Consider the following 26,018-nt stretch of genomic DNA (forward strand, 5'->3'; position numbering starts at 1 on the left):
AGCAATAGAAGTGTCTCAACTACTGATAGGAACTGATGTGTGGGAGTGTTATATTGGGGAACACTATGCTGTGGGGATACTTCCGGGGGAGACTGAGCATGCGCGGTCAGTCTCCAGATACTGCCTAGACGGGAAGCTGCTAGCTATGAGCGTGACAACCGCTGAGAGTTGTAAATATGGCTAACTGATAATAAAGAACCCTGTACAAGAAGCCTCTGCCTCATGAGTTACCAGGAACGTTACAATACATACATCTAGAACTTCCTCCTCCTGCTTCTTCGACACACAATCTGCTGCGTGAGTTAGCTTAGCAGGAAGTTCATGACCGGAAGCCTCACACACATGAATCGAGTCAATCCATGCTCTCGGAGGTGAATTAATCTGGTCTCTCCAGAGTCAGTCAGACCTTGCTGTCAAACACAGAGAAACGATCATACAGTTTCTGTTGACGTGGTAACGACTTCTATGGGTAACGATAAGCACTGCGCTCAAATCTCCATGAATACAAGCTATTGTAGTGTGTTTTCAGAAACGAGCAGTCATGCTGGACTTTGCCATATTTGCCGTTACGTTTGTCATCATTTTGGTGGGCGCTGTTCTCTATTTGTACCCGGTAAGTCACTGCAAGTTTCAGGTTAGGCGGTCGGCTAACGTTAGCTAACCAACTCTATTCACAAGTCTGACATTTTAACGTCCCCTTGCTCGTGGCTAAAGGCGCACACATCTCATAAAACATCACCGAGACCTTTTGCGAATCATTAGGACCCTCTTCACTCTGCATCCAATACACCAGGCACATTTCAACAAAATCTCAACTTGAAAAGTCGCTTCACCTGTTACGGCTAGCAATTCAAAATGTTTTTATTAGTCCATCAAGGGGCAAGTCAAGGCATGTACGCTGCAATCAACAAACAGTTCATTCATACCGAAATAAAATTCATACATGCAAGAACAGAAGAGAAAGACAAAAGGACACAGACGTGACAATGACAATGTTAACCAAGGATCAATGCACAGCAGAGCTGGCCAACAATATCCAACACCACAGCACAAGGGCATGTGGGGTCGTTGATTATCTTCTTTCTTGAGCACTTGTTTTTTTGTGTTTTGCCAATAATTCACTTAACTAATTGTAGTCACTTATGGTTGGTTTTACATAATAATGTGAATAATAAAAATCACTGTTCAGAGATCCATCCTAAATCCCATTTGTAATAATCTTTTCCAGTCATCCAGACGCGCGTCTGGCATCCCAGGCCTCAACCCAACCGATGAGAAGTAAGACACTTTTATCTTTTACCTTATCTTGCATCATATTCAAAAATGAACACACCAGCCACTAGCAAAATCTAAATGTTTGTCTGATTGGCAAGTTTAGATCCTTCCTGCTTCAACATAAAGGATAACATGTAAGATGCATGTCTAATATAAGATGTGTTATTGATCACAGAAGGGAAATTGCATAATTGCAGCAGCAAAGTATAGGATACAGGTAAAACAACAACAAATGCCAAATGTTTAAGGTTAAAAGGTATAACAGTGAAAAAAGATACGCACATCCCAACCAGTTTGAAAGGCAGGTGCTGGACCCAATAAAAACTGCAGTGAAATAAACAAAAAAAGCCGCACACATCAGCTCCCGTTTGCTTTTCTTTTATTCCATGTGTTACGTTTCGAGCTTACGCTCTTCTTCAGACATCATTCATTTCATGTCTGAAGAAGAGCGTAAGCTCGAAACGTAACACATGGAATAAAAGAAAAGCAAACGCGAGCTACAGTGTGCAGCCTTTTTTGTTTATTTCACTGAGGTTAAAAGGTACACAGTGACCATGTTGAGGATAGATACTGAGCTCTAATTGGCTATAAAGAACTATTGTACTCTGGACAGAGTTACAGATGTTTGTGTAGCCTGCGTTGTGTTGACAGTTCTGGCAGCAACCCATGTTAAGGGCTTGACCAGGGGTGGAGGCGGGATTTGATTCCACCATCTCCCACTTGCAAAGTGCACATGTTAACCGCAACACCAAGAGAGCTAGCTCCCTTGAGCTGGTGAACAGGCCTTATACTGGGGAGTGAGTTTAACCAACTTACTCACTATCACTCAGGACTCACATTCACTCGGTTGCATTTGCAGTTTTCAGATTTACAAATTGACAGTGCAATAGGCCTACCGGACCTAGGGATGAAACAATTACTGCTTTAATGATAAAAAACGGATAGTATTATCATTTGAAATTTTAATTATCATTAAAACCATGTTACTGTGATTACCATGTTACCGTGATTACAGCGCTTTGAAAAACACAGTAAATACTGTCCATCATCAACCAAAGTTTGGAACAGTCTCCCAGACGCGGGTGCACGGCCTGGTGAAATGATTTCAGTGAGTCTATCAGTACTTTTAATATTTTCCAGACATTTTAACACTACCCCAATAATACTGATAACCGTGATAATTTTGGTCATTATAATCGTGATATGAAATTTTCACACCGTTTCATCTCTTAACTGGACCGTATATACTAATGCGGCTCGGATGTGAATTGTGCATTCTTGGCTCAGTCTTCACATTAGATGTTACTCATCACTGGGCATCAGGTCATCTTCCTTCCCCTCTGTCCCGCCCTGGTTCACCCCTCTCCTCTCTCTCAGGGACGGGAACCTCCAGGACATTGTGAACAAAGGCAGTCTGCACGAGTTCCTGGTCAGTCTGCATCGGGAGTTCGGGCCCGTGGCGTCCTTCTGGTTCGGCGGCCGGCCGGTGGTCAGCCTGGGCTCCGTGGACCAGCTGCAGCAGCACATCAACCCCAACTGGAGCAGTGAGTAGCACCAGTGTTTCCACAGCTGATTTGATTTGAACACATCTCAGTCTCAAACCACCAGGGCTTCAGTATTCAGATTTTCCAGGTTACCAGGGTGGGTCAACACCAACCACCAGCCAAGTGCTGGAACATTTGGCTCTGATTGGTTCAGTCATCTGTTTTATCAGCCGCTTTGGCAGGCAGGTAACAGCTCCCATCTGTTTGGCTGAAGAACTACTGAAAGTAATGCCTACCCCACACTACAGGATTTTCAAATCCTTGAAGATTATAAAAATCTTGAGAGCCCACACACTACAGGACAGAGAGAGCCGATTTTTTAACATTTCAATCTTGGGACACACACACAATCGCGTCTGTTCAAACGCAACCCCACACACTAGAAGATTATGCTGAAGATTCACCTTGGAAGCAGCCAGCAGGGCTCGACGTTAACTTTTAAAATGCCTATTCAGTGTGCGCACCGGGTGTAGTAGTGTCATTTCGTTTTCTAAACAAATTTTATTTTTTGTTTTTATAATGCATTTGCACTGAAAGGATTTGTTTAACTAATATTTGCGCGGACAGCCGCGTCCATTCGGGGTGTAGGCCTACTGTGCACGGCCAGGCGAAAACCGTCTGCACAGGTGTCTTGTGGAGGGGCGCGTCTGCTGATTTGACTCACTTTTCCGTGCGGACACTCGCCGATGCGGGAAGCTGAGACCTAAGCGCTTGTTCTAGGCTACATGCTTTGCAGTATAGCATTTAGTTTTCCGTCCCGTTCAAAGACGCACGGGTATTTCACCTCGATGACAATTTCCTCGTTCTTTGTTTCTGTGCGGGGCTGCGAGCGGACGCGGACCAGATTATTTTGCGCAAAACTGTAATGGAAACGCAGCTACTACTGGCTCTCTACTCAAGATGCAATCGCCTGTCGGGTTGTAAATATCTAACATGTTAGATATGCCCGATTCAGAATCGGGAAGAGGCAGTCTTCCCGATTGTGAATCTTTGAACCCCACACACTACAGGATCATTTGGGAAGATTATCTGCCCGACGCGCTTCAAATCGGGAGCACCCCCGAGAAAATCGGGAGGGGGGAATCTTGGCCATAATCTTGCAAATTATCCTGTAGTGTGGGGTAGGCATTAGTAACAAAATTCTTGGATCCACAAGTCACCGTAGCATTTCTTCCCCGCATATTTCGGTAGTATTGTGGGGAATTAAAATAACAATTGCTCCACCTGTTACTAAACTGAAATAATTAACCTTAGAAAGGATCCCAATGGCCTGAAAACTAGGCTAATACTACATCCTTGATAGCTTGATAAAACTTCACAAACTAGCAGATTTTCAGGAGCTGAGACATGGATGATAGGAAAAAATAATTAATAAAATTAGAAAATGGCCTGTAATATATATGACTGCAAATTAGAAATGTGTCAAAAAAAAAATGCAGTATAATACAGACATTACATAACTATAAAGCTCAGAATATCAATTCTGGATTTTTTTTTTACAGTATTATCTTACCTTGTTATTTTATCTTCCAGTGTGTTGCTCACAGTCACACGCATGCATGAATGAATCAAAATGTAACCCTTTTCTCTTCTTAGCGGACTCCTTCGAGACGATGCTGAAGTCGTTGCTAGGTTACCAGTCGGGGATAGGAGGCGGGACCACCGAGACCCTGATGAGGAAGAAGGTGTACGAGAGCGCCATCAACAACACGCTGAAGAACAACTTCCCCCTCATGCTCAAGGTCTCCTGTGAAACTCCCACGCAGCTGTCTGTCTCTCACTAGCAAAGAATGCAAGCAGCACACATACATTAGGAAGAGTGAAACATTTAATATTTTTCTAATGTTGTAATGATCATAAGAGAGAGAGACAGTGTGCGTGCGTGTGTGTGTGTGTTTTCTAGCCTAGTCTTCGAGCCTCATCGGATATTCAGAGGCATCCAAAGAAACTACTTTATTTTTAAACAACAACAAAATCATGCATATATATATATATATATATATATATATATATATATATATACACCGGTATGTATATATATATATATATATATATATATATATATATATATATATATATATATGAAGAGTTCATTTGCAAAAACAGGTATCTCCGTTTGGACTTTTTATCATCTTATTTTATATATTGATGTATTTATACTCTAATTTATTTATTTTTGGGAAATTTTTATTATCAACCATAACTAAAATATATTCATCTGATCATTTTCACATAAATCACCTCAATAATTTTTTCTATGTGCGCTCCAGGGAGTATTCATTTTAAGAATGGCGTTTACCTGTTTTTGCAAATGAACTCTTCATATATATATATATATATATTCTTTTTTTTTCTCCAGCATATCAGAAGAACCATATTGGCTGAGTTTCCCAACAAAGAAGCTTCTTAAGAGTTAAGAAGCTTCTTAAGGAGTTAAGAAGGCTCCAAAGAAGTGTTTCCCAAATGCCTTCTTAACAGCCTTCTTAACACATCGCTAAAGAAGGCTCTTAAAGGAGAATTTCGGTTTTTTACACCACGGTCCTCATTTCCAGCTTAAAATATGATGTTTTCTACCCACAAATACTTTTGGGTTCATTCGGATCCCCACAGAAGATTTGTGGCACCGAGTACACTCCTCAAACACTCAAACAGGCTAGAACGGGAGCCTGCGGGGCATGCTGCACGCGCTCTCTAAATGACACTTTTTCGGTCACACCGCGGTTCATTCTGGTTGTAAATATAATTATTTAGCTAATAGCTAGAAGCTAAGCTAACTCCAACACAACAGTCAACGTTGATCTGCCCCGGATGGGGTTACAGTGCTCATCTTCTTCTGTGGTTTCTCTTCTTACCACACTTCTTCAGAGAAACCACAGAAGAAGAAGATGAGCACTGTAACCCCATCCGGGGCAGATCGGAGCCGACTCTTTTGTTGTTGTTAGCTTAGCTTCTAGCTATTAGCTAAATAATTATATTTACAACCAGAATGAACCGCGGTGTGACCGAAAAAGTGTCATTTACAGAGCGTGAGCAGCATGCCCCGCAGGCTCCCGTTCTAGCCTGTTTGAGTGTTTGAGGAGTGTACTCGGTGCGACAAATCTTCTGTGGGGATCCGAATGAACCCAAAAGTATTTGTGGGTAGAAAACATCATATTTTAAGCTGGAAATGAGGACCTTGGTGTAAAAAACCGAAATTCTCCTTTAAGAAGCATCTTAACTGGAGCTGTCCACTATCTCGATGTGAGAGGTCCTCTGCGGCCCACTAGATGGCACTCTGAGCCCACCAGTGGGCCACGACCCAGTGGTTGAGAAACACTGTTGTAGAATAACCTAATCGTGGTCATGTTAAACAAGAACTTCTATTAAACATTATTTATTTCAGACATGGACTGCAGTTCAAATTGCTATATATACACAGCATACAACAAAATTGCGAGAAACACTACAGAATTTAAGCGACCTTGGGTTCTGTGAAAGGTGCTATATAAATCCACAACATTCTTATTATAAAAGGAATCCATTCTGATTAGAGGAATATAGCCTACGGTAAAACATTTAAAACACAAGTAACCATACATACAGCGGAGATTTTCAAGTGTTCCCCAATTTTAAACACTAAAGGGTGCATGAAAGAAAGGAAAAAGGGAAAAACACAAGAGGAACAGTGGACACAAGTATCTCTTTTTGCCTGACGCGGCTGGATCTGCCAGTGTTTCGTCATTAAGAAGGTGTTAAGAATGCCCCAGACCCTTCTTACAAAACCTTAAAGAAAGATCATCTTAGCGCTAAGAAGCTTTTGGGAAACGCAGCCTTCTTAACGGAAGATAATTTTAGGCTAAGAAGCAATCGGGAAACGCGTTGGCTTCTTACGGGAGCCTTAAGAAGGGTCAAAGAAGCTTCTTAGCGCTAAGAAGCTTTTGGTAAACGCATGCCTTCGTAAGGAAAGATCATCTTAGGCTAAGAAGCAATTGGGAAACGCGTTTGCTTCTTAAGGGGGCCTTAAGAAGGGTTAAAGAAGCTTCTTAGCGCTAAGAAGCTTTTGGGAAACCCAGCCAATGGCTTTATTCACCAAGTACAATAAATGTACAGGGGTGGGTTAGCCTTGACGTCATTAAACTGAACTATATCACTAACGCTGAACCTACTGAAACTCTGGGTTTCACAGACTAGTCGACTGTCAAAACCACTAACCGACACTGTGCATCATAGTCGACTAATCATTCATCAGTGGCTTAAGGAATATTAATTAATTAATTAATTAAGCATAGATTGTTTGAACAATCATTTTTCACATTATGTCATGTTAAATAAACAGAATTTAAGGTACAGTATTTAGTGCCGGAAAGACTCCAGTCTATGTTGTTGCTGCAGTCAAACAGTCGGTATCCGCAGGGGTTTAGCAGCTCATTTGTAAACAGCCTCTCAGAGCCAAACGAGGACCCTGCTATTTCACATAGCCCCAGGTTGGCTACATTAATTAAGCCTTTACTGGCTGTTTTGAGACCTTTTTGATGAGAATTGATCATTTTTAAAGGCAGAAAAAATATATATCTCTCGTGACTTGTCGACTAGAACAGTAATCGATGACTACCGGTACTAAAATGCAGTAGGCGGGAATGCCTTAACTGAAACACATAATACACACATCCAGCCCAGAGCTGTAGAATAGAAGAGTTGCGATTAGAGATGGAACGATATGAAAATTTCATATCACAAACGATTATAGTGACCAAAATTATCACGGTTATCAGTATTATCATGGTTTGTAAAATGTGCTGAAAATGTTCAAAAAGTACTAATACACTCACAGAAATCATTTCACCAAGTTTTATATTGAAAACTCAGACCCAAAAAGGATTATACGATTATAACGTCGGTGAAAGAAGGTGCCCACTTGAAAACCCCAATGACATGCTTCATACTGCTGTTGGCTAGGGTAGGTAACTGGTGATTTGTGTCTTGTTTATTAGTTTGTTAGCCTGTTAGCTTGTTTTATTCTGGATTGGGCTTCTAAATGTGTTTTTCCTCGGATTTTGGCACAAGGGATAGTAACATCTTGTCCTGTGTATTAATTAATACACTCACTGAAAAGATTTCTCCAAGGCTGCGCGTTTGCATCTGGGAGACAGTTGTCAACTTTTGTTGATGATGATGGACAGTATTTACCATGTTTTTCAAAGCACTGTAATCATGGTAACACGGTAATCACGGTACCACGGCTTTAATGATCATTAGAAATTTGAAACGGTACAGTTATCATAAGGAATTTTATCACGGTTATCATTAAAACCGGTTATCGTTACATCCCTAGTTGCGACATCTCCATTCACTCCAATGGACCGTTTTTTTTTTACCTCACAAAAGTTCCCAGAAGTAAGATTCTGGATTAAGCAGCGCTGTCAAGTTGCAGCAAAATGGACCATTTGTGATGTACTTTGAAAGGGTCAGACATTTAAAGAATCAAATTGTATCAGCTTTATTTTATGCATTCAAACGTAGCACGAGCCCCCTTCCTGGCTATTCATTGGCTACTCACACTCATTTTGGACCTCCACTGGTGCCACTCTCTTACTAGATTGCTCTGATCGAGCCTTCACAGATACAGTATTCACGTAGCCTGTACCCTGCTGTCTCTCTCCCAGCTGGTGGAGGAGCTGGTGGGGAAGTGGCAGTCGTTCCCCGAGGCCCAGCACACCCCGTTGTGTGCCCACCTGCTGGGCCTGGCCATGAAGACCGTCACCCAGCTCGCCCTGGGCCCGCGCTTCAGAGACGATGCCCAGGTCATCTGCTTCCGCAAGAGCCACGACGCGGTGAGAGGCTTCAATCTGCCATCTTCATTCTGCCATGTTATTTTGTGACTCGTGTGATTTACCGTTTTTGGTGAACCTGCTTTCCCTCAACCTGCCTTGCCTGCCTCTACTTCAGTTAGTTATCTCCTACATTTCCCAGAATGCCTTTCGACAATCCCCAGAGAACAAGCCTGAACTTGTTGCATTCAGTTGTGGGTTTTACATGTAGGTGGAGAGAACGATAGCAATAGCAATAACAAAGAAAGAGCAACAGAGTCTTGAAGTTTATTGACGGAAAACCCCTTGAGATGAGTCATCTCATTTTCGAAAAACAGGGAAGGGTGATGGTGATGATGTCACAAATAATGCCCTAAAATGGCCTGCGAAGGCCTAAAAACAAAATATCACTGTATTATTACCTGCCGTGGGCGGATTTCTTTCTACTTTTTTCCCTGGAGAATCTAGTAACAACAAATATCTGTCATTGGGCCAAATTTCAGGTCTCTGCGATGTAGCAACTCACGGGAATTTGCGTCACAGCTGATGAGGAAAAATACAAATAATAAGAATAGTCTAACCCTAATAAGAATAAGAATCTGAGCAAAAACAATAGGGGTTAGCCCCTTTGGGGCTTGAACCCCTAATTACAGCCAGGTACACATAGACACATACAAATACCACCCACACATTCACAATCCCCAACCCACCCACATCCCACAAACCAATTATAAAGAATAAACACAATTCAGGGTTTGTACGGTCATGAAAAACCTGGAAAAGTCATGGAAACATTGTGCGTAGTCTTTCTGATTTATAACTTATAGTGCCACAGTTTTACCACAAACTGCAACTTTCTTGACTTGCAAAGTTATCTTTTAAATTCACAAACACGATATGTGTACCCCGTGGCACAGTTCAAACTATAAAAAAGTAACGTGAACAGAATTTTGAAAAGCAGATGTTATGTACATGTACTGAATCATTGACAGTGGTGGTGTAGTTAGGGATTGTTTGTTGGTGGTCATGATTAACGGTCCGCATCAACAGGGCTGAATCATTGACAGTGGTGGTGTAGTCAGGAATGTCATACCGAATCAACCTGGATAGCTAGGCTTAGATAGTGAGGTAATATGCAGTTGTGCGGTGGTAGCATGGAGGGGGGTGTTTCCAGGACGCTGGATTACACCGTTAAGCCTTCTTGAGGTGTCGTGGGCCTAACTTAACGAAACGTCGGTGAAGGAAGGTGCCCACTTGAAAACCCCAATGACATGCTTCATACTGCTGTTGGCTAGGGTAGGTAACTGGTGATTTGTGTCTTGTTTATTAGTTTGTTAGCCTGTTAGCTTGTTTTATTCTGGATTGGGCTTCTAAATGTGTTTTTCCTTGGATTTTGGCACAAGGGATAGTAACATCTTGTCCTGTGTATTAATTAATACAATATGTAGAAATATTACAGAGCAAACACACATAATATGACATGTTCTCTCATTCACCAAAATATTTAATTTGATCTATTATTATTGAAAGATTTCCACCGACACCCAGCAGCAGGTCAAATCCTTAATAAATATGACAAATGGGTGAATATGTGAAGCACAAGGCTTAAATAAATTCAAATTATGTGTCAAGTTGTGCTCACTCAGTTTGAAAGGAAGAAGTTTTCCACGTTTGGTCTTTCTTCTGTGGCCCTGTGGACTGGGGCTTGTTTGGCCTAGTTCAGTTCTGCTGAAATTGATGGTGAAATGATGTTTGTCAAATGTGTTAGTTGATGATGATTTTGGATTTTGGATGTTTGTCAAATGTGTTGGTTGATGATGATTTTGGTCCACCAGATCTGGTCAGAAATCGGGAAAGGCTACTTGGATGGCTCCTTGGAGAAGAGCTCCAGCAGGAAAGGGCATTATGAGAAAGGTGAGTGATGTCATTTGCATTTTCACTGAACATGTTTTAACAGAAGTAAAGATAAATATTCTGACTAACTGAAGGATTTGTGGAAAGATCACATGCACCATAATTTATGTATCCTTCTTTACAGGTCTAGAATCTCTATTAAATTGTTTACACGTCACCCTATCCATTTAAATTCTGTTTCATGCATAAAATCAGGTCCTGTGAGCAGATTTATTGCCTTAATTTCAACTTCATCAGTAGTTTTTGTCTTCCCTCTGCATGAACAATTATAAAAAAAACAAGCACGAATTTGCAATAGCTGCAAACATACATATATATATATATATATATATATATATATATATATATATATATATATATATACGGTGTGTGTGTGTGTATATATATATATATATATATATATACAGTATATATATATATATGCACTGTATTATTTTATTTTATTTGTCTAGTTTGTAAATGTATGATGTTTAATGTTCTATGTGGACTCCAGTAAGAGTAGCTTAAGCTAATATGGATCCTAATAAATCAAATCAAATCAAATATATGCAAATTTCCAAAATGCAGGATGGCAGCCTATTCTGCCACCCTGCATTTCGAAATTTACCCCCCACCACCCCCTTTTAGCCAATTGGCATGAACACAAACACACACCTTCACACACACACACACACACACACACACACACACACACACACACACACACACACACACACACACACACACACACACTTGACCTCCATGCCAAATTTCTGCCCCTGCTATCCTGCATTTTGAAATCTCCCTCCTCTTAGTAGCTTGGTAAGCCATCCGGTCACGTGAACAACTCACATTGTGTTTCATTCTAGACCATCTGCCTCTGGGGTGGGCGCTTTCAGATTTTAGAAAGTGCACTAGCCAATCAGGGCCCTGCCTCGTACTTGACATTGTAACCGGCCAATCAGGAACGCCACTGGCGAAACATTAACGGCTGCCTCCATGGCTCTCCGCCTCGAGCAGTACCGTCATAGTTCGTTGAGGTTAAACAGCCATAAGTGCAGTTATTGCAGAAATAGACTCAATAACAACAATTAAACAAGAATAGGAGTATGCAACAGCGGATACTTTTTCGCCGGATTTGACTGGATCCGATGCTGATTGGCTGAAGGACTTCCACCCACTGAAATGACTGTGCACAGTGCAGAGTCTAGATGGATCCACAAATTAAACAGAATGTGAGTTCATAGATCCGGATGGTTTTAACCAGGCTACCCTTTTAGCCAATTGGCAAACACACACATTCACACATACACACACACTTGACCTCCATGCCAAATTTCAGGCCTCTGCCCCTGCCGTCCTGCATGTCGAAATGCCCCCCCCCCCCCCCCCCCCCACTGCCCCTTTTTAGCCAAGTGGCATACACAGTGCACACCTTCACACACACACACACACACACACACACACACACACACACACACACACACACTTGACCTGGATTTGTGAACATTAGGGCTGCAGGTAATCTTTGGTACATGTTGAAAACCTTTCATCATATATATATATATATATATATATATATATATATATATATATATATATATATATATATATATATTATTATTTTTTACAGAACCAATTTTCTTTAAAATTCTTTGAAAGAATCGCAATTGTGTTTTTTGACAATATCTTTCAGCCCTGGTTCCTACTGTAAAGCAACAGGCAGCCGATCAGGAGCCTGTTTGATACAGATAAGATCTTTCCAATAAGTTAGCAGCCACTGTGGCGGTTGTCTGCCAAGGACAAACTTTGCTGGCGTTTGACGCCCCCGGGTGTCAATTTTGGAGCCTGTCTCAAGGGCTCGAAAGCAGGATGGACGCTTGAAATGCCGTCTTTTCTCCCCCCCCTTTTGTTTGTTTCCTGTCCAGCTCTGTCAGAGATGGAGTCTGTGCTGTTGTCGGTATCCAGGGAGAGGAAAGCCCAGTGCAGCCAGACGGTGTTTGTGGACACGCTGCTTCAGTCCAGCCTCACAGAGCGGCAGGTGAACACTGACACACACTCCGTCTGGGCAGCGCGACCGGACACTCCTCCATGGTTTAAATGCACAGGGGAAGCTGTGTTTGATCACAACGTGGAATGCAAAGCATAGCCGGCGGCACAGGTGGGCATTTGGTAGCAATGCCAGTCCAAATGGAATTTTATGCCCCCCAAAACAGACTGAGTTCAGTTAATGTTTAAGAAACATTTAGTTGTCAACTGGGCTGAGTCACTGTGTTAAGCCTGTCTGTTAGGTCACCCATGCAGAGAACCGCAGCAGATAGTGTGTGTGTGTGTGTGTGTGTGTGTGTTTTGGGGCTTATGAACAACCACGTACCTCCAATTCTTTTGTGACAGCACGGACATGCCCGCACGGTCTAGAAAACCAAAACGGGCACTAAATTTGAAGAGATGCATTTTATACTGCGGGGAAGTTAGTTTTAGGTTACGTATTCAACAGACATTCACTGTGAACGGCTGTCGAATATCCAAGCTAGAACTAGCTTTGTTTTTGCTGCTCTCAAACTGTACTGTACTGTACAAACTATGCTAGTGCTCAAGCACCCCCTCTCCTCCTTCTCACTATAATGCCAGAGGTTTACCTGCTTTTGGGATCTGCACCTAGTTTGCTTCTCTCTCTCTCTCTCTCTCTCTCTCTCTCTCTCTCTATCTCTCTCTCTCTCTCTCTCCCCTCGCTCCATCTCTCTCTTCACACATCCTCATCCAAGTGACTAAGAAACTAGTATAAACATGCAGCCCATGGTAATACCATGGCAATACCATGGGTTGAAATCATGCCCACTCTATCAGATCTAATGCCCATCTACAAATTTGTCTGTGCCGCCGGCTCTGATGATGGAAAGTATAGGAAAGCTCTGGAAAATGATTTGGAAAATGTCCATGTCTTAGAAAGTAGAGGGGTATATTGGGGAAAAGTCTGTAAACTAACCATCAGACTGCACATTCTTGTAGGGGTGAGCGATATGGCCCTAAAATAATATCACGATATTTCAGGGTATTCCGGCTATAATAATATTCTTGGCGATATGACAAAATGCGGCAACATATTGTATTAATATTTTTTAAGAACATATAATTCCAACAAAATAAGTGTTATAGTTTTATATGTAGTGTTATAGTTTTATATGTAGTGTTATAGTTTTATATGTCAGCATAAACCGAACAGTTTGCCTTCAAATACTCAAATATGCCTTGAATGCCTTCAAATATTACAGTGGTTTGTTGTACATGCTCCTTTGTAACCAAACCACTTCCACACTGAAGCCACTCCCCTTTCTGGAGTTAACTCTTCAACAGCAACAAGCCATGCATGCGTACGTCACACCGTTATGCAGCCTAATAAGGGGATATATTTTGGAGCTGCCAGCGTCTTTCTGCAATTCATTCTCTATGTAAGGACGCGCTAGATGTGCTCCTCTTTTAATGAACGCACCTGGCATTTCAGCGCTGGTGGTGTCTGTTGTTTTTGGAGGAGCGCTGTGGGCGTTTTAAAGCTGAAAAAAGTTGAACATTAGAGGAAAAGAGCCCTGATCGTCTTTTTCACTCCTCCTACCTTCTCTCCTCCCGAGGGATTTTCAACCTGATATATCGATAATGATATGATATATATGCCATATGATATGGCACACTCTAATTGCTTGCCCTCAAGACTTTTTGAGACAATTTATTAAACTGTAAAATAATACAGTTGCATGGCATACTGGCAAATAAACACTCAATTTGACAATTTGTAAGATTTGTTGTATCCTCTTTCCCACTGCTGGAAATGTAAATATTTGACCAATGGTGCTTAAAGGAGGACTTACCTCCAAAACACTTTTTTTCAGCTTTTAACCAATATATATGACTTTGGGGGTGATGTGTGAAGAATTCTGGTCAGAATTTCCACATTTGACACCAAACTGTTGCCATTTTACCATTTGTATCATTTTTCAGCAGCATACCTGGCATAAGCGCCCTCTTAGGGTCAAAGACTGCTTTTTTTTTTTTTCTCAAATGAATGGGAGATTAGGAACACTTTGACGTCACAGTGTTCCCAAAGACTATGGGATTTCAAGATAATTACTCCCCTACCCCCCCTGTACCCTTTCGGCTCCTCAGAACTCCAAGCCTATTCCTATTGAAGTTTGCTCTTAAAATACTGAACCAAACGTCGTCAAAGTTGGCACATGTCTTAATTATAGTTAGTTTCCCGCTGAATGTGTCATTACTTTATTGATATCTTACCTGGATAAGCTCGAATGATGATGTTTATATTATCAGTCCGAGTTGCAAGCACTCTCTCCAGCCCAGGCAGGCGAGAGTCGTACTGTTACATGGACGAGCCCCAAGCTCCGCGGGCGCGCGCAGCAGGCCAGCAGCAGCTGGGCTCTCTGTGCTCTGAGAGGAGCAGAGAGAGCAGTCTGATATTTCCGCAAACAAATATGGTCGCAGTTTAGCGCACATGTAAAATATAACGCTATACTACGACGTGACAACGTGACAAAGCTTCTCTAAACACATCGGCTACTATCATATTTCCCTGCATCCCTCCTACTGAGATTATATCGGTAATGATTTTGGACAGACTGAATGCGCGGAGGAGGAGAGATCTGCAGCTCTGCCCTGAGTAGCCCTGAGAGACACTCGCCTCGCTCCGACTACTGTGCCCGTCTGTGAAAAGCGTCCTGTCCAGTCGCACCTTCGCAAACAGATGCGGGATTCCCTCAATCCTGTACCCAATCTCAGACTGTATTCTCTAAATCGCACACCAGCTATTTCTGTCTACGTGGAGAAATCTCGCATTGTGTTACCCCAGAGCGAGAGGTTTGTCCTCACTGTGTGCTGTGTGCTGCGAGCAGCGAGGCTCTTAACGTAAGTTTAGACAAGCCACATGCAAGCCACGCACACACACATGGGACAAAATGGGACAAAAATAATTAAATTTCTAGTTCGCCACTGAATGGCCAAATTGATATAACTATCAACCATTTCAGGATTTTCTGTTTCCATACAGGCCACCAGCGTTGGCTAGTTGATGATATTTATAAAGATATCGCCCCTCTCAAATAAATTATTTTTGAGGCAGTCGGCAAACTGTAATGGCGTCGATTTCCGAAAAAAAATCTTGACTTAACACAGCCAAAGAGTCTAGTATAGACAAGAGTATATATCATTTCTTGGTTTTTTCAATAGGTATTTTCAAATCACTGTTCTAATACATATCTAGGGGGTAAGTCCTCCTTTAAATACTGTTGACATGTTTTGCCCTGATTTTAATTTTAAGTTTTCACAGGCATTTTAGGAATGTTTTCGCCCTGCGTTAATGATGTGTGATAATTTTAGCATGGTCTAAATATGAAAAAGACTTTAACATGGAAACTATAGCAGACCGCTGGAGAGTAGTGCTAAATGTTTCGTGTGTGATTTTGGGTGTTATTTTGAATGACAGATATTTTGCTGTTCGTTTCAGATCATGGAGGACAGTATGGTTTTCACTCTGGCCGGTTGCGTCATCACAGCTAACTGTAAGTGGTTCAGAGAGTTTCTACACGTCTGGACTGTTTAAGATCTTGAAAAGTTTGGGGATTGCACAAAATAGTCTAAACTATGGAAACAAATGTTTTGTTCAATCCCCAAACCAGTGTTGTGCATGAACGCGCTAATAGAGCACCGCTCACTGAGCAAGCTCATTATTTTCATGAGCGGTGAGCTGAGCACCTTTTTGCAAATCCATGAGCTTGCTGCTCTCTTCCCTCCCCCCTACAACTTCAGGCTGCACATACTGTAGCTAGTTCTAACTTAGCGCTCTTAATCAATCAGCTGATTCTCTGCATCTTATACATAAAGAGGAGCGTGTTTCATTCTGGAGTATAGAGCGAGTGAGGCGATCAGTTGAGTTGTACAGTAGCCTCGACGCGAGACTCGGCCTTCAGTCTTCATTCTGAGTCTCGACTTAGCAACCCCTCATTCCACTGCAGGCTCGGTTAAAATGGCTGCAAGCGACATACACGTTATCAATCACAATAAAACTGTCCACCTCCGACACAATGTTTTCCAAGATTTGGGTTCCATGGTATTCCCAAATATTGCATAGTTTCCAAGAGCCCTTATTCACATGCCAGAGCTGAAACTCAAAATTGTAAACAGTGCAGTACACCCTCCCAGCCACTGAGCACCCAACCGATTCACTTGATTCCAACAGTTGCATGTTTATTCAGTGGAATCCGCTTATAGTGATGATTATACTATAATTAAGCAATATCACATGAGAGGGAGTGCTGTTGTTGGCTAATATCGTCACGGCTGTGATAATCACAGCCGTGACGATATTAGACAACAGCACGACCTTGTGTGTGATATTGCTTTTATACAACAGTTGTACAGCATAAACAAAGCTATTCATCAAGTAATAATAGCATTTTTGTCAAGTAATTTGCGACAACGAATGATTTCTGTCTATTATTCGCCTCCGCAAACAAAAACAGTTCCCCCAGGATTGCACTAGTGTTAGTTACCAAGCAAGCAGAAACAGTAATATTTCCAACCAGTGAGAGGCAGCAATGTGCCGCAAGGGATCTAGTCTACTAAAGAGGTTAATTTGGCCTACTTGTATATATTATTTAGAATAGTTCATCTATAAAGGCCAGTTAGGCAATGTTTGTACCTGACATGTTTCGGCTGCTGTTTCTGCAGTCTTCATCGGAGGTGTCACGTGATGTTGGTGTGACGTCTGATTAAAACTGTGTGTAGCCGGCTAACATGAGTGCTGAGGCTGTTTCATTCTGGCTCTCCCGTATAGGCTACCAAACGTGACTCTGGAATGAAATGCAGTCGTCAATTTAGCTGAGGGAAATTGACAGCCTACGTCGGGCGAATCAATCAATGAATAAATCGCTCGCACTTGTTGCCGGCACTCGTATGATACAGTATATATGAGGAGATAATAGTTATCATGTGTGTTTTGGTGCGCAGCTGGCTAACACGAGTGCTTTGTGAGACTTTCATTCCGGCTCTCCCGTATAGGCTACCAAACATGACTCTGGAATGGAATGCAGTCGTCAATTTAGCGGAGGTAAAAAGCGTCTTTTAACCTCTGCTAAATTGCTGCCAAGCTCGTATGATGAGGAGATGAATCAAAATGCTTACCACCAATAAAGCCGAAGGGGAGCCGAGAACGAGTGCAGGAGAGCTAACGCAGGTGCCAGGTGTGGAGTGGGAGAGAAAGGTAGCCCAAGTTGTGCGCTGTCTGCACTGAGACTGTCGCAGTTATTACTTTTAGCTGCGTTGTTTTTTTTTACAACAATTTAAGCTCAAGATTGACTTGACATGTATTGATAAGATTGACTTGACATGTATTGATTAATCAATCATCAATCAATATATTAAAATAATTTGCTTCAAATTTTACTCTGGCCTCTTATTTAAGTGTGTATTCTTCAACGGAATACCTTATCTACTTGAAATGTACTGAGAAAAATGGATATATATGGATATATGTGACACAAAAATGCGTTTTTTTTTTGGCCGGTAAGAAATATGCTTGGGGGGTAGATTTTTTCCATCTACCCGCCACTGGCCGGTGGGTCAAAAAGTTAATTTCCGGCCCTGTCAGCAGCTAACAGGCTGGAGGAGGCTCACACCATGGATGTATACAGTCAATGATTTAGAGCAGCTGTGAAGCAGAGTGATATACACACAGTGAAGTGCCAGTGCTGTTATCGTGAAATATCAGCACTGCTAGGATCCCTCTTGTCCAATCAAATTTCTCGGGCCGGAACTAACTGTTGTATAATGTATTTTAAATTTTTGACTTAAAGCAAGATAAAATTGTCGGTAACGCTTTATATTAAGGTTCTATTAATAAGCGTTAATCAGGTAATAAGGCTCTTATAAGGTGCTTATTAACTATTATTATGTTAATAATACTATATAAGTGTTAATAATCGCATTATAAACATATTTATTGGTAGCTTATAAGACATTTATAAGCACTTTATAACCACCTTTACTAGCTGGTTTGGTTACATTATTAAGCCTAATAAATAGTTTGTTATTACCTTATTAGCAGTTAACTATGCACTTATTAACAGTTAACTATGCTTTTTGCAGGTACCTCATGAGCCCATGCTCACTTCCTGGATAAGCAATGAAAATTTCAGAAAGATCCAAGCGACCTGTCAATCACCCCAAAACATTTTCTGTCTATTTCACTCTAAACGGGCGAGTTATATAAAAATTCACCTCCCTTACAGTAATATGAAAGGTGAAATTAGCTATATAGGCCAAAGCCATGTTTTAAACCAGGCTGTTTAATCCTGTTACAAACTCTGCCATTTTAACATGGGAGTGAACGGGGATCGGCTCCCTTTTGGATACAGCCTCAAGTGGCCATTCGAGGAACTACAGCTTTCAGTATCACTTCCTCTGCTTCCTCTGTAAAAAGCCTGAGCTAGCCCACTGAGCCAAAGGCAGAAAGTAATCTGAAATGTTGTAAGAAGGACTTTTGTGTGTTTTGGCAGTGTGCGTCTGGGCGGTTCACTTCCTGTCCACCTCAGAGGAAGTCCAGGACAAGCTGTACCAGGAACTGGAGGAGGTTTTGGGTTCCGACCCGGTTTCCCTGGACAAGATCCCTCAGCTCAGGTAAGCCTCAGGCTGATTCAAGTCGAGTCGAAGTTTATTTAAAGTGCAGTATCACTCACATCAAGGTGTCTCTGTACACTTTGCAATAATGGAATAATATTTAAAAGAATAAAAGACATAATAATACAGTGCAGTTCAGTTCAATATACAATGCTTCAGCATGCGCTGGGACGCGTCATCAGTGATGTTAACTGGGGTCGTAAGGTGTTTCGGGTCTGTCCAACATCATACACCCTCGCCCAGTAGACCCAGCCGAGGCCGATTAAGACCCCGACCCTCGTCCCAGAAGCAGCCGCTCACGGATCAGCCTTCCTACTCTGTCTGCAGCGTTGCCCGCGGAAGGGTTGATCATGCCCAATCCGCTGCAATAGAGCTAGTGCTACACCGCAGCATTGAAAGACCCTTCGGTGCATGGAGGGCTAAGGCTCTGTGGGTTTCTCCCGGCTGCGCTCCTCCTTCGTCTCACCAGACCCTCCAAAAGGCAATCCTACTATGCCGTGCAAAATAATATTAAAACATGAATTAATTAATTTAATAGTAATCTCTTTCATTGTCTGCCATGTGATGAAGAGTGTCTGTGTGCGTGTGGATGTGTCATGACTTCTCAGGTGGTCTTAACTTAGAGGAGTGATACATCTTCACACTGTTCCAACATAAAAAAAAACACTTCAGTCGACACAAAACCAGCATCTAGCTATTGTTAGAAATGACATTGATTGATTGGCCTATAATTGAGAGTCAAAATCTGTAACTCTAATGTCACATCTCAGACCGCGCTGGTCTAATTTAGATGAAACTTACAAGTCAAATATCACAATAAGCATAACGATTGTTTTCATTATCGCTGAATATAACGATATATAGCTAACGTATGCAAAAATCATAATAATAAGTTAATGTTCATCCCATTGAACTGAATGGTAATGTTAGGTCTGATGTCAAACTAAAACTGAAGCTTTTTAGAATAAAATGTGCCCGTTATCATCATGATATGATTCCACTGAAAGATGATAAACGATAATATTGAATTATCGATCAGCCCTACAAGGATGGACGATGCATTCCGGTGTTTTGCGTTTAGGAAGAAGTATGTAAGCATCCAGGCCTAACCGTTGGCTAAACTGCTCTGCTCTCACCTCTCTGTCCTGGGCAGATACTGCCAGCAGGTCCTGAATGAGACGGTGAGGACGGCCAAGCTGACCCCCGTCGCCGCGCGGCTTCAGCAGGTGGAGGGCAAAGTCGATCAGCATGTCATCCCCAAAGAGGTATCTAGCTTCTCTCTCTTTTCTCTCTGTCTGTTTCTCTCCCTATCTGTCTATCTCCTAGTCTGTCTGTCTGTCTGTCTGTCTGTCTCTCTCTTTCTTGTCTCTTTCTCTATTTGTGTGTGTGTGTGTGTGTGTGTGTGTGTGTGTGTGCCATTTCACAGTGGGCTACAGGTGTAAACTTATAGTTTTCATATTTGGTAGCCTGGGTCATGTCCATAAGCTGGTTGTGAGAGGCCTCCAGATGGCTGGTCTACCTAAGAGAAGGGCCAAACAGTTAGCAAGGTATTGTTCAGTATCTGCTATTATTGGCAGTCGCTCAATATGGAGAAGGCGCTGCTTTTTGTACCCATGAAATTGGATACTGTCCCTTATCTTGTATTACAGTATAACTGTATGTCAATCTGCCTTTGTCATCACCCTGTGCGGTATTATATATATCTTCTTTGTATGCATTATTGTGGTCGCCAATTAGGCACTCTTGTATCTGACCAACTCCCAACATCTGATTGCATTACTAGTGTTTATGTCCTTTGTACTCTGTATCTATGTGGACATAAATAAATCATTTAAATGTGTGTGTGTCTGTCTGTCTGTCTGTCTGTCTGTATGTCTGCGTGTCTCTCTCAATTTTCAACTAAGATCTGCCCCAACCTTACTTACTTTTAAAAATAGACTAAAGACTTTTATGTTTACCGTCGCTTTTAACTGCTGACAGCTACTATGCAAACCCAATGAGTAAGTTTTAGCTCTTTCTGCAACTGCCGCGCCTGTTGCTTATTGCACTTTTTATACTCTTTTTTTTTTGTTTTGTTGTGATGCTTTTAAATGTCCATTTTATTTCTTCTTTTCGTTTATTTTCCTGTGTGCTTAATGAAGTTGCTTAATGCACTTTTTATACTCTTTTTTTAAAAGTTTTGTTGTGATGCTTTTAAATGTCCGTTTTACTCTCTTCTTTTATTTTATTTTCCTGTCAACCATTTTATGTGAAGCACTTTGAATTGCCACTGTGTATGAAATGTGCTATACAAATAAACTTGACTTGACTTATTGGCATGAATGTCATAACAAAGGTTGCCCCTCTCTGTCTGTGTCCCTATCTGTCTGTCTGTCTGTCTGTCTGTCTGTCTGTCTGTCTGTCTGTCTGTCTGTCTCTATCTGCCTCTCTCAGTCTCACAGCAAGAAAATCACCCAGACTTCGTTGAGACATAATGGTTTATTCACAAATATAAATTATTTACAAAAAGAGAGAAAATACTAATTGTCCAGAGGTGAGCTCAAGAAACCATAAAGGGGGGAAAGGATTGCAAACAAGGACACAACTGAAATGGATAACACAAACTAATCAAATTAATCAAATTCTGCAAAAGGATTTTCTTGTTAAGAGTAGTCATCCGTTCAAGGATAAGGAAGTAACGAGGGTGAGACTTGTTAAAAAATAATATGTTAATTCTGATTCTATTGGTCTGTTACTGTTTATTCGTTATCACTATTATCACTATTGGTTGGTTATTAATGATGAATATTTGTATATGAAAAAATGGAATGTAATGTTTGGGGTTTTTGTATTTCAGACTCTGGTGGTCTATGCTTTGGGAGTGGTCCTGCAAGATGCTGACACCTGGAACGTCCCATACAGGTTGGTATTGATGAGAGGTGTTTTTTTGTTTGTTTTTGTATGAATAAAAAGTCAAATTTCTCATATGGCGATGTAATGTATGCGTCTGTAGCGGTGTGAAACTCCTCCTTCTGCGTTCTCAGGTTCGACCCGGAGCGATTTGAGGAGGAATCGGCCATGAAGAGCTTCTCTCTGCTCGGCTTCTCAGGAGGCCAGGCTTGTCCGGAGCTCAGGTAAAGACGTATTGTATGTTGTTTCATTTTTTGGTAGTTGGTAGTGAGATACTGCAAGCCCCTCAACACAATGCCAATGAAAAACGCAAACATGAACGGGGGAAAAGGGGAGGGGCAGAGAATGCAGAGCAAACCACCATAACCTGACTGCAGCTGGATTCGCGCGAGACCATGAGCTCACGATCACACGACCATCTGGCAGTCTGGTTATTAGGTTACAGTACATCATTCAGATTTAACAAATAATACATAATGATCCGCAGACAAAACAATTTATTAAATCAGATGTGGTCTATTCAGAATTGTCCCAACTAAAGTCCAAGGACCTTTAAGTCCATTGTCAAACTTATGAAGGATTGTCGCTGCTTGTTCCATTGAAACCAAGTCCAGATAGTCCTTGAGACAGTTCTCTAGGTTGAAACAGTTGGGTTTCCTCTCTTTCCAATGGATGAGTTTTGTCCTTTTGACTGAGAGACATGCTAGACCAATCAGGCATTGAATTCCAACTAGCTTACTGCCCAGTAAGCACACCGTAGGACATATTGGAAAAAAAGGAAAAAAGACTAGCAAATTAATGACTTCTTCAACCCAAAAACGTTTTACTGCTGGACAGTGCCACAATTGATGGATTAGTGAACCTGTCTCACCACAGTCATACCAACATAGACCGGAAACGATTTTGCTGCATTTTCTTGATATTTGAGGTGTTGTATATGACCTAAAAAATATTTTTAACTGAATGATTTATACCTCACACAGTTTGATAAGTAATTTGAACGTTGTAAGATGTTTCCCCATTGTTCTGTGGTGAGAGATACCTTTAGATCTTTTTCCCACTGTGTTTTAATGATTAATGTGGGACAAAAGCTTACACAATTTAGAGACTGTTCCTTTAGTGTTCACTGCCTCCATCAATCTCTTGTCAATAATGCCCTTAGACCTTTAGTTCTTTAATATGATTTTAAACTGTATATATTGAAAACAATTAGAATCATTTAATTTGTATTGTGTTTTCAGTATATTAAAATCGACATTATTTCCATCAACTATCAATTGATTAATTGTATTAATATTATTTCGCTGCCATATTCTGTTGACAATAGGTTTCTCTCCAGCAGTAAATAAGGGAATCATCCAGATTGGACATGAGGGGAGTGATAGGCCAGAGATACTAAGGGGTTTGTGAATCTCTTTAGCTGTGTCACATGAATGGAGGATCAGAGGGTTATTAATATTTTTGTTACATTTTGGGTAGTACCAGAGGGAGGCTAGACAAATATGTTTATTACTTTCAGCTATGATTTTTAGATCATTTAGATTAGATAGTTTCTTGATTGATTGATTGATTGATTTAATCAATTAATTAATTGCCTTGCATAATGTTTTGATCTGTCTGACAGGTTCGCCTACACTGTAGCGACGGTGCTGCTCAGCACGCTGGTGCGGCAGCTGAAGCTTCACCAGGTCAAAGGTCAGGTGATGGAGGTGAAGTCTGAGCTGGTGTCCACACCCAAGGACGACACCTGGATCACCGCCAGCAGCAGAAGCTAGAATCGACACTGAAGAGCTAAAGAGTAAGGAAGCCAAGAACGGCCGTGCTTGCAATTTTTTTTTTATGCCATTATCTTGAGATTGCGAGACAATGGGGTAATTGATCTCGTTATCGTTATCTCGAGAAAACAAAAGCCAGATTTCTCAAGATAAGCTAATTTATCACAAGAAAATGACTTTTGTTTTCTCTAGATCACGGGAGAACTCAAAAGATTTGTGTCTAGCTCTAGCTCATTTGATCACACCTGATTTCAGCCTTCAAGATCACTGTCATGACTGTCGGTAGGATTCATAACTGAACTGTGTTAGACCTTGTTGAAGTACAGTCTGATGCGTTGTTCAATAATGGGTACTCCTTGATCGACAGTTGTCAAGATGCCATCTATGCATGCTGGCATGACACTCTTGTGATAATTAACTTATAATGTCGAGATAACTGCATTAAAAGAATAATAATTGCAAGCGCAGCCATTCTCAGCTTCTGTAGAAGAGTACCGCTCCAACCTGTAACACACACACACACACACACACACACACACACACACACACACACACACACACACACACACACACACACACAAAACATTACCTACCATACATAATTTGGTATTTCTTAAATGTGGATGATTTGATCTCTTAAAGCAGTGGTTCTCAAATGGGGTTCCTTGAGGGGGTTCCAGGGGGTCCCTAGCCAAAAGGGGCGTAATTTATCTTCGCTATAATTCCATTCATAAGTAACACAATTACTATTTTGGTCAATGGTTTTATACACTTTCTGTAATAAAACATCTAAAAGCATCAATCTTATTATCATATGGGGGACCGTGGGACAAAATCCTATCAAATGGGGGGGGGGGGTTCCGTGGTCTAATCTTTGTCAGTTTAGGGGTCCTTCATGTGAGAAAATTTGAGAACCACTGTCTTAAAGACTTGACTGAAGATACCTAATATCCTTTTAAAAATACTAATGTTTATAGTGGCTGGAGGTTATGTTTTCACCCCTGTTTGTTTGTTTGTCAGCAGGATATCTCAAAAAGTTATGAATGGATTTGGACGAAGCTTGGCAGGAAGGTTGGTCATGGGCCAACTTAGAAGTGATTTAGCTTTCCACGCCCACTGGCCAACAGGGCGCTTTAATTGGCGTGGTCAATCACAAAAAGGTGCCTAACTTCCAAATGGATTCACCTAACACCACTAAACTTTCTAGGAAGGTTGGTCATCGCCCAATGACTAACACATTAACTTTACACACACTAGCAAAAGGGGGCGTGCCAATGGCCGTGGCCCATCACAAAAAGGCACTTAACTTCTACACGGATTCATGTAACATCACGAAACTGCAGAAAGGTCATGGGCCAACTTTCAACTGATACATTTTCCACACCTACTGGCCAAAATAGGGCATGGTAATGGGTGTCTTCAATCACAAAAAGGTGCCTAACTTCTAAATGGATTCACATACATGTAACACCACAAAACTTTGTAGAAAGCCTGGTCATGGGCCAAGGACAAACTGATTAACTTTACACACCCACTGGCCAAAAGGAGGCGTGGCAATGGGGGTAACATGCCATGGCAGAGGTATGCACTCTAGTATGTGGATGTTTTGCACACAAGAAATTGCACACTTTTCTCTTTACCACAGTATTCCCGTGGATGGTTGTCTTTATCGAGAGGCTGTGTGGTTATTGATCGAACCATGCCACTCTTCCTAAGCCTTAAACCGCATTATTGCCTTGACATACTGTTAGTCACAATGACCACTTGTTAAAAGCTTCCATGATGTGTAGGGGAAAAACTACTTGTGCTGCCTTCAGTTCTTACACACTGCTTTGGACATCAGCATTTCCAATGACATGGCACTTGTCTTTTTCTCTCTTTTTTTTTTGATGCATCTGATAATGCCCACATGGCATTTGTAAATTTCAACAGTTTTTTAAATAAAGAAATATCTTCCATACTGCTAAATTTGTATGAATATTTTCTGTCTCATCCCAGTCATTCTAAACTATATCGTACCTCATCGTTTAGCTTAGGTTCAGCCTTCCTGACTTAAAGTGTTAGATTTTGGTTATTTTCAATGAACAGTGTTAATGTCACATTTTCTTCAGCCTGCACATTTGTAAGGGAAACACTGGACTGCAGGCACATTTACATGCTTATTACATGTTCCTTTG

At 41.4% G+C, this 26,018-nt stretch overlaps 1 protein-coding gene across 1 annotated transcript; it reads left to right on the forward strand.

The window, feature by feature from the left end:
• Positions 1-450: 450 nt before the first annotated feature.
• Positions 451-24,631, forward strand: cyp20a1 (cytochrome P450, family 20, subfamily A, polypeptide 1). Its single transcript, XM_083634242.1, has 13 exons — positions 451-613; positions 1,229-1,278; positions 2,653-2,819; positions 4,416-4,561; positions 8,462-8,629; positions 10,441-10,519; positions 12,427-12,539; positions 16,008-16,062; positions 19,057-19,177; positions 20,331-20,442; positions 22,014-22,078; positions 22,201-22,290; positions 23,691-24,631. Exons 1-13 carry the CDS (start codon positions 542-544, stop codon positions 23,839-23,841), a joined length of 1,389 nt encoding a protein of 462 aa, XP_083490368.1. The 5' UTR covers positions 451-541; the 3' UTR covers positions 23,842-24,631.
• Positions 24,632-26,018: the final 1,387 nt, after the last annotated feature.

Source organism: Poromitra crassiceps, assembly GCF_964638095.1.
Source record: "Poromitra crassiceps genome assembly, chromosome: 3".
In the NCBI taxonomy this organism is placed as follows: Eukaryota; Metazoa; Chordata; class Actinopteri; order Beryciformes; family Melamphaidae; genus Poromitra; species Poromitra crassiceps.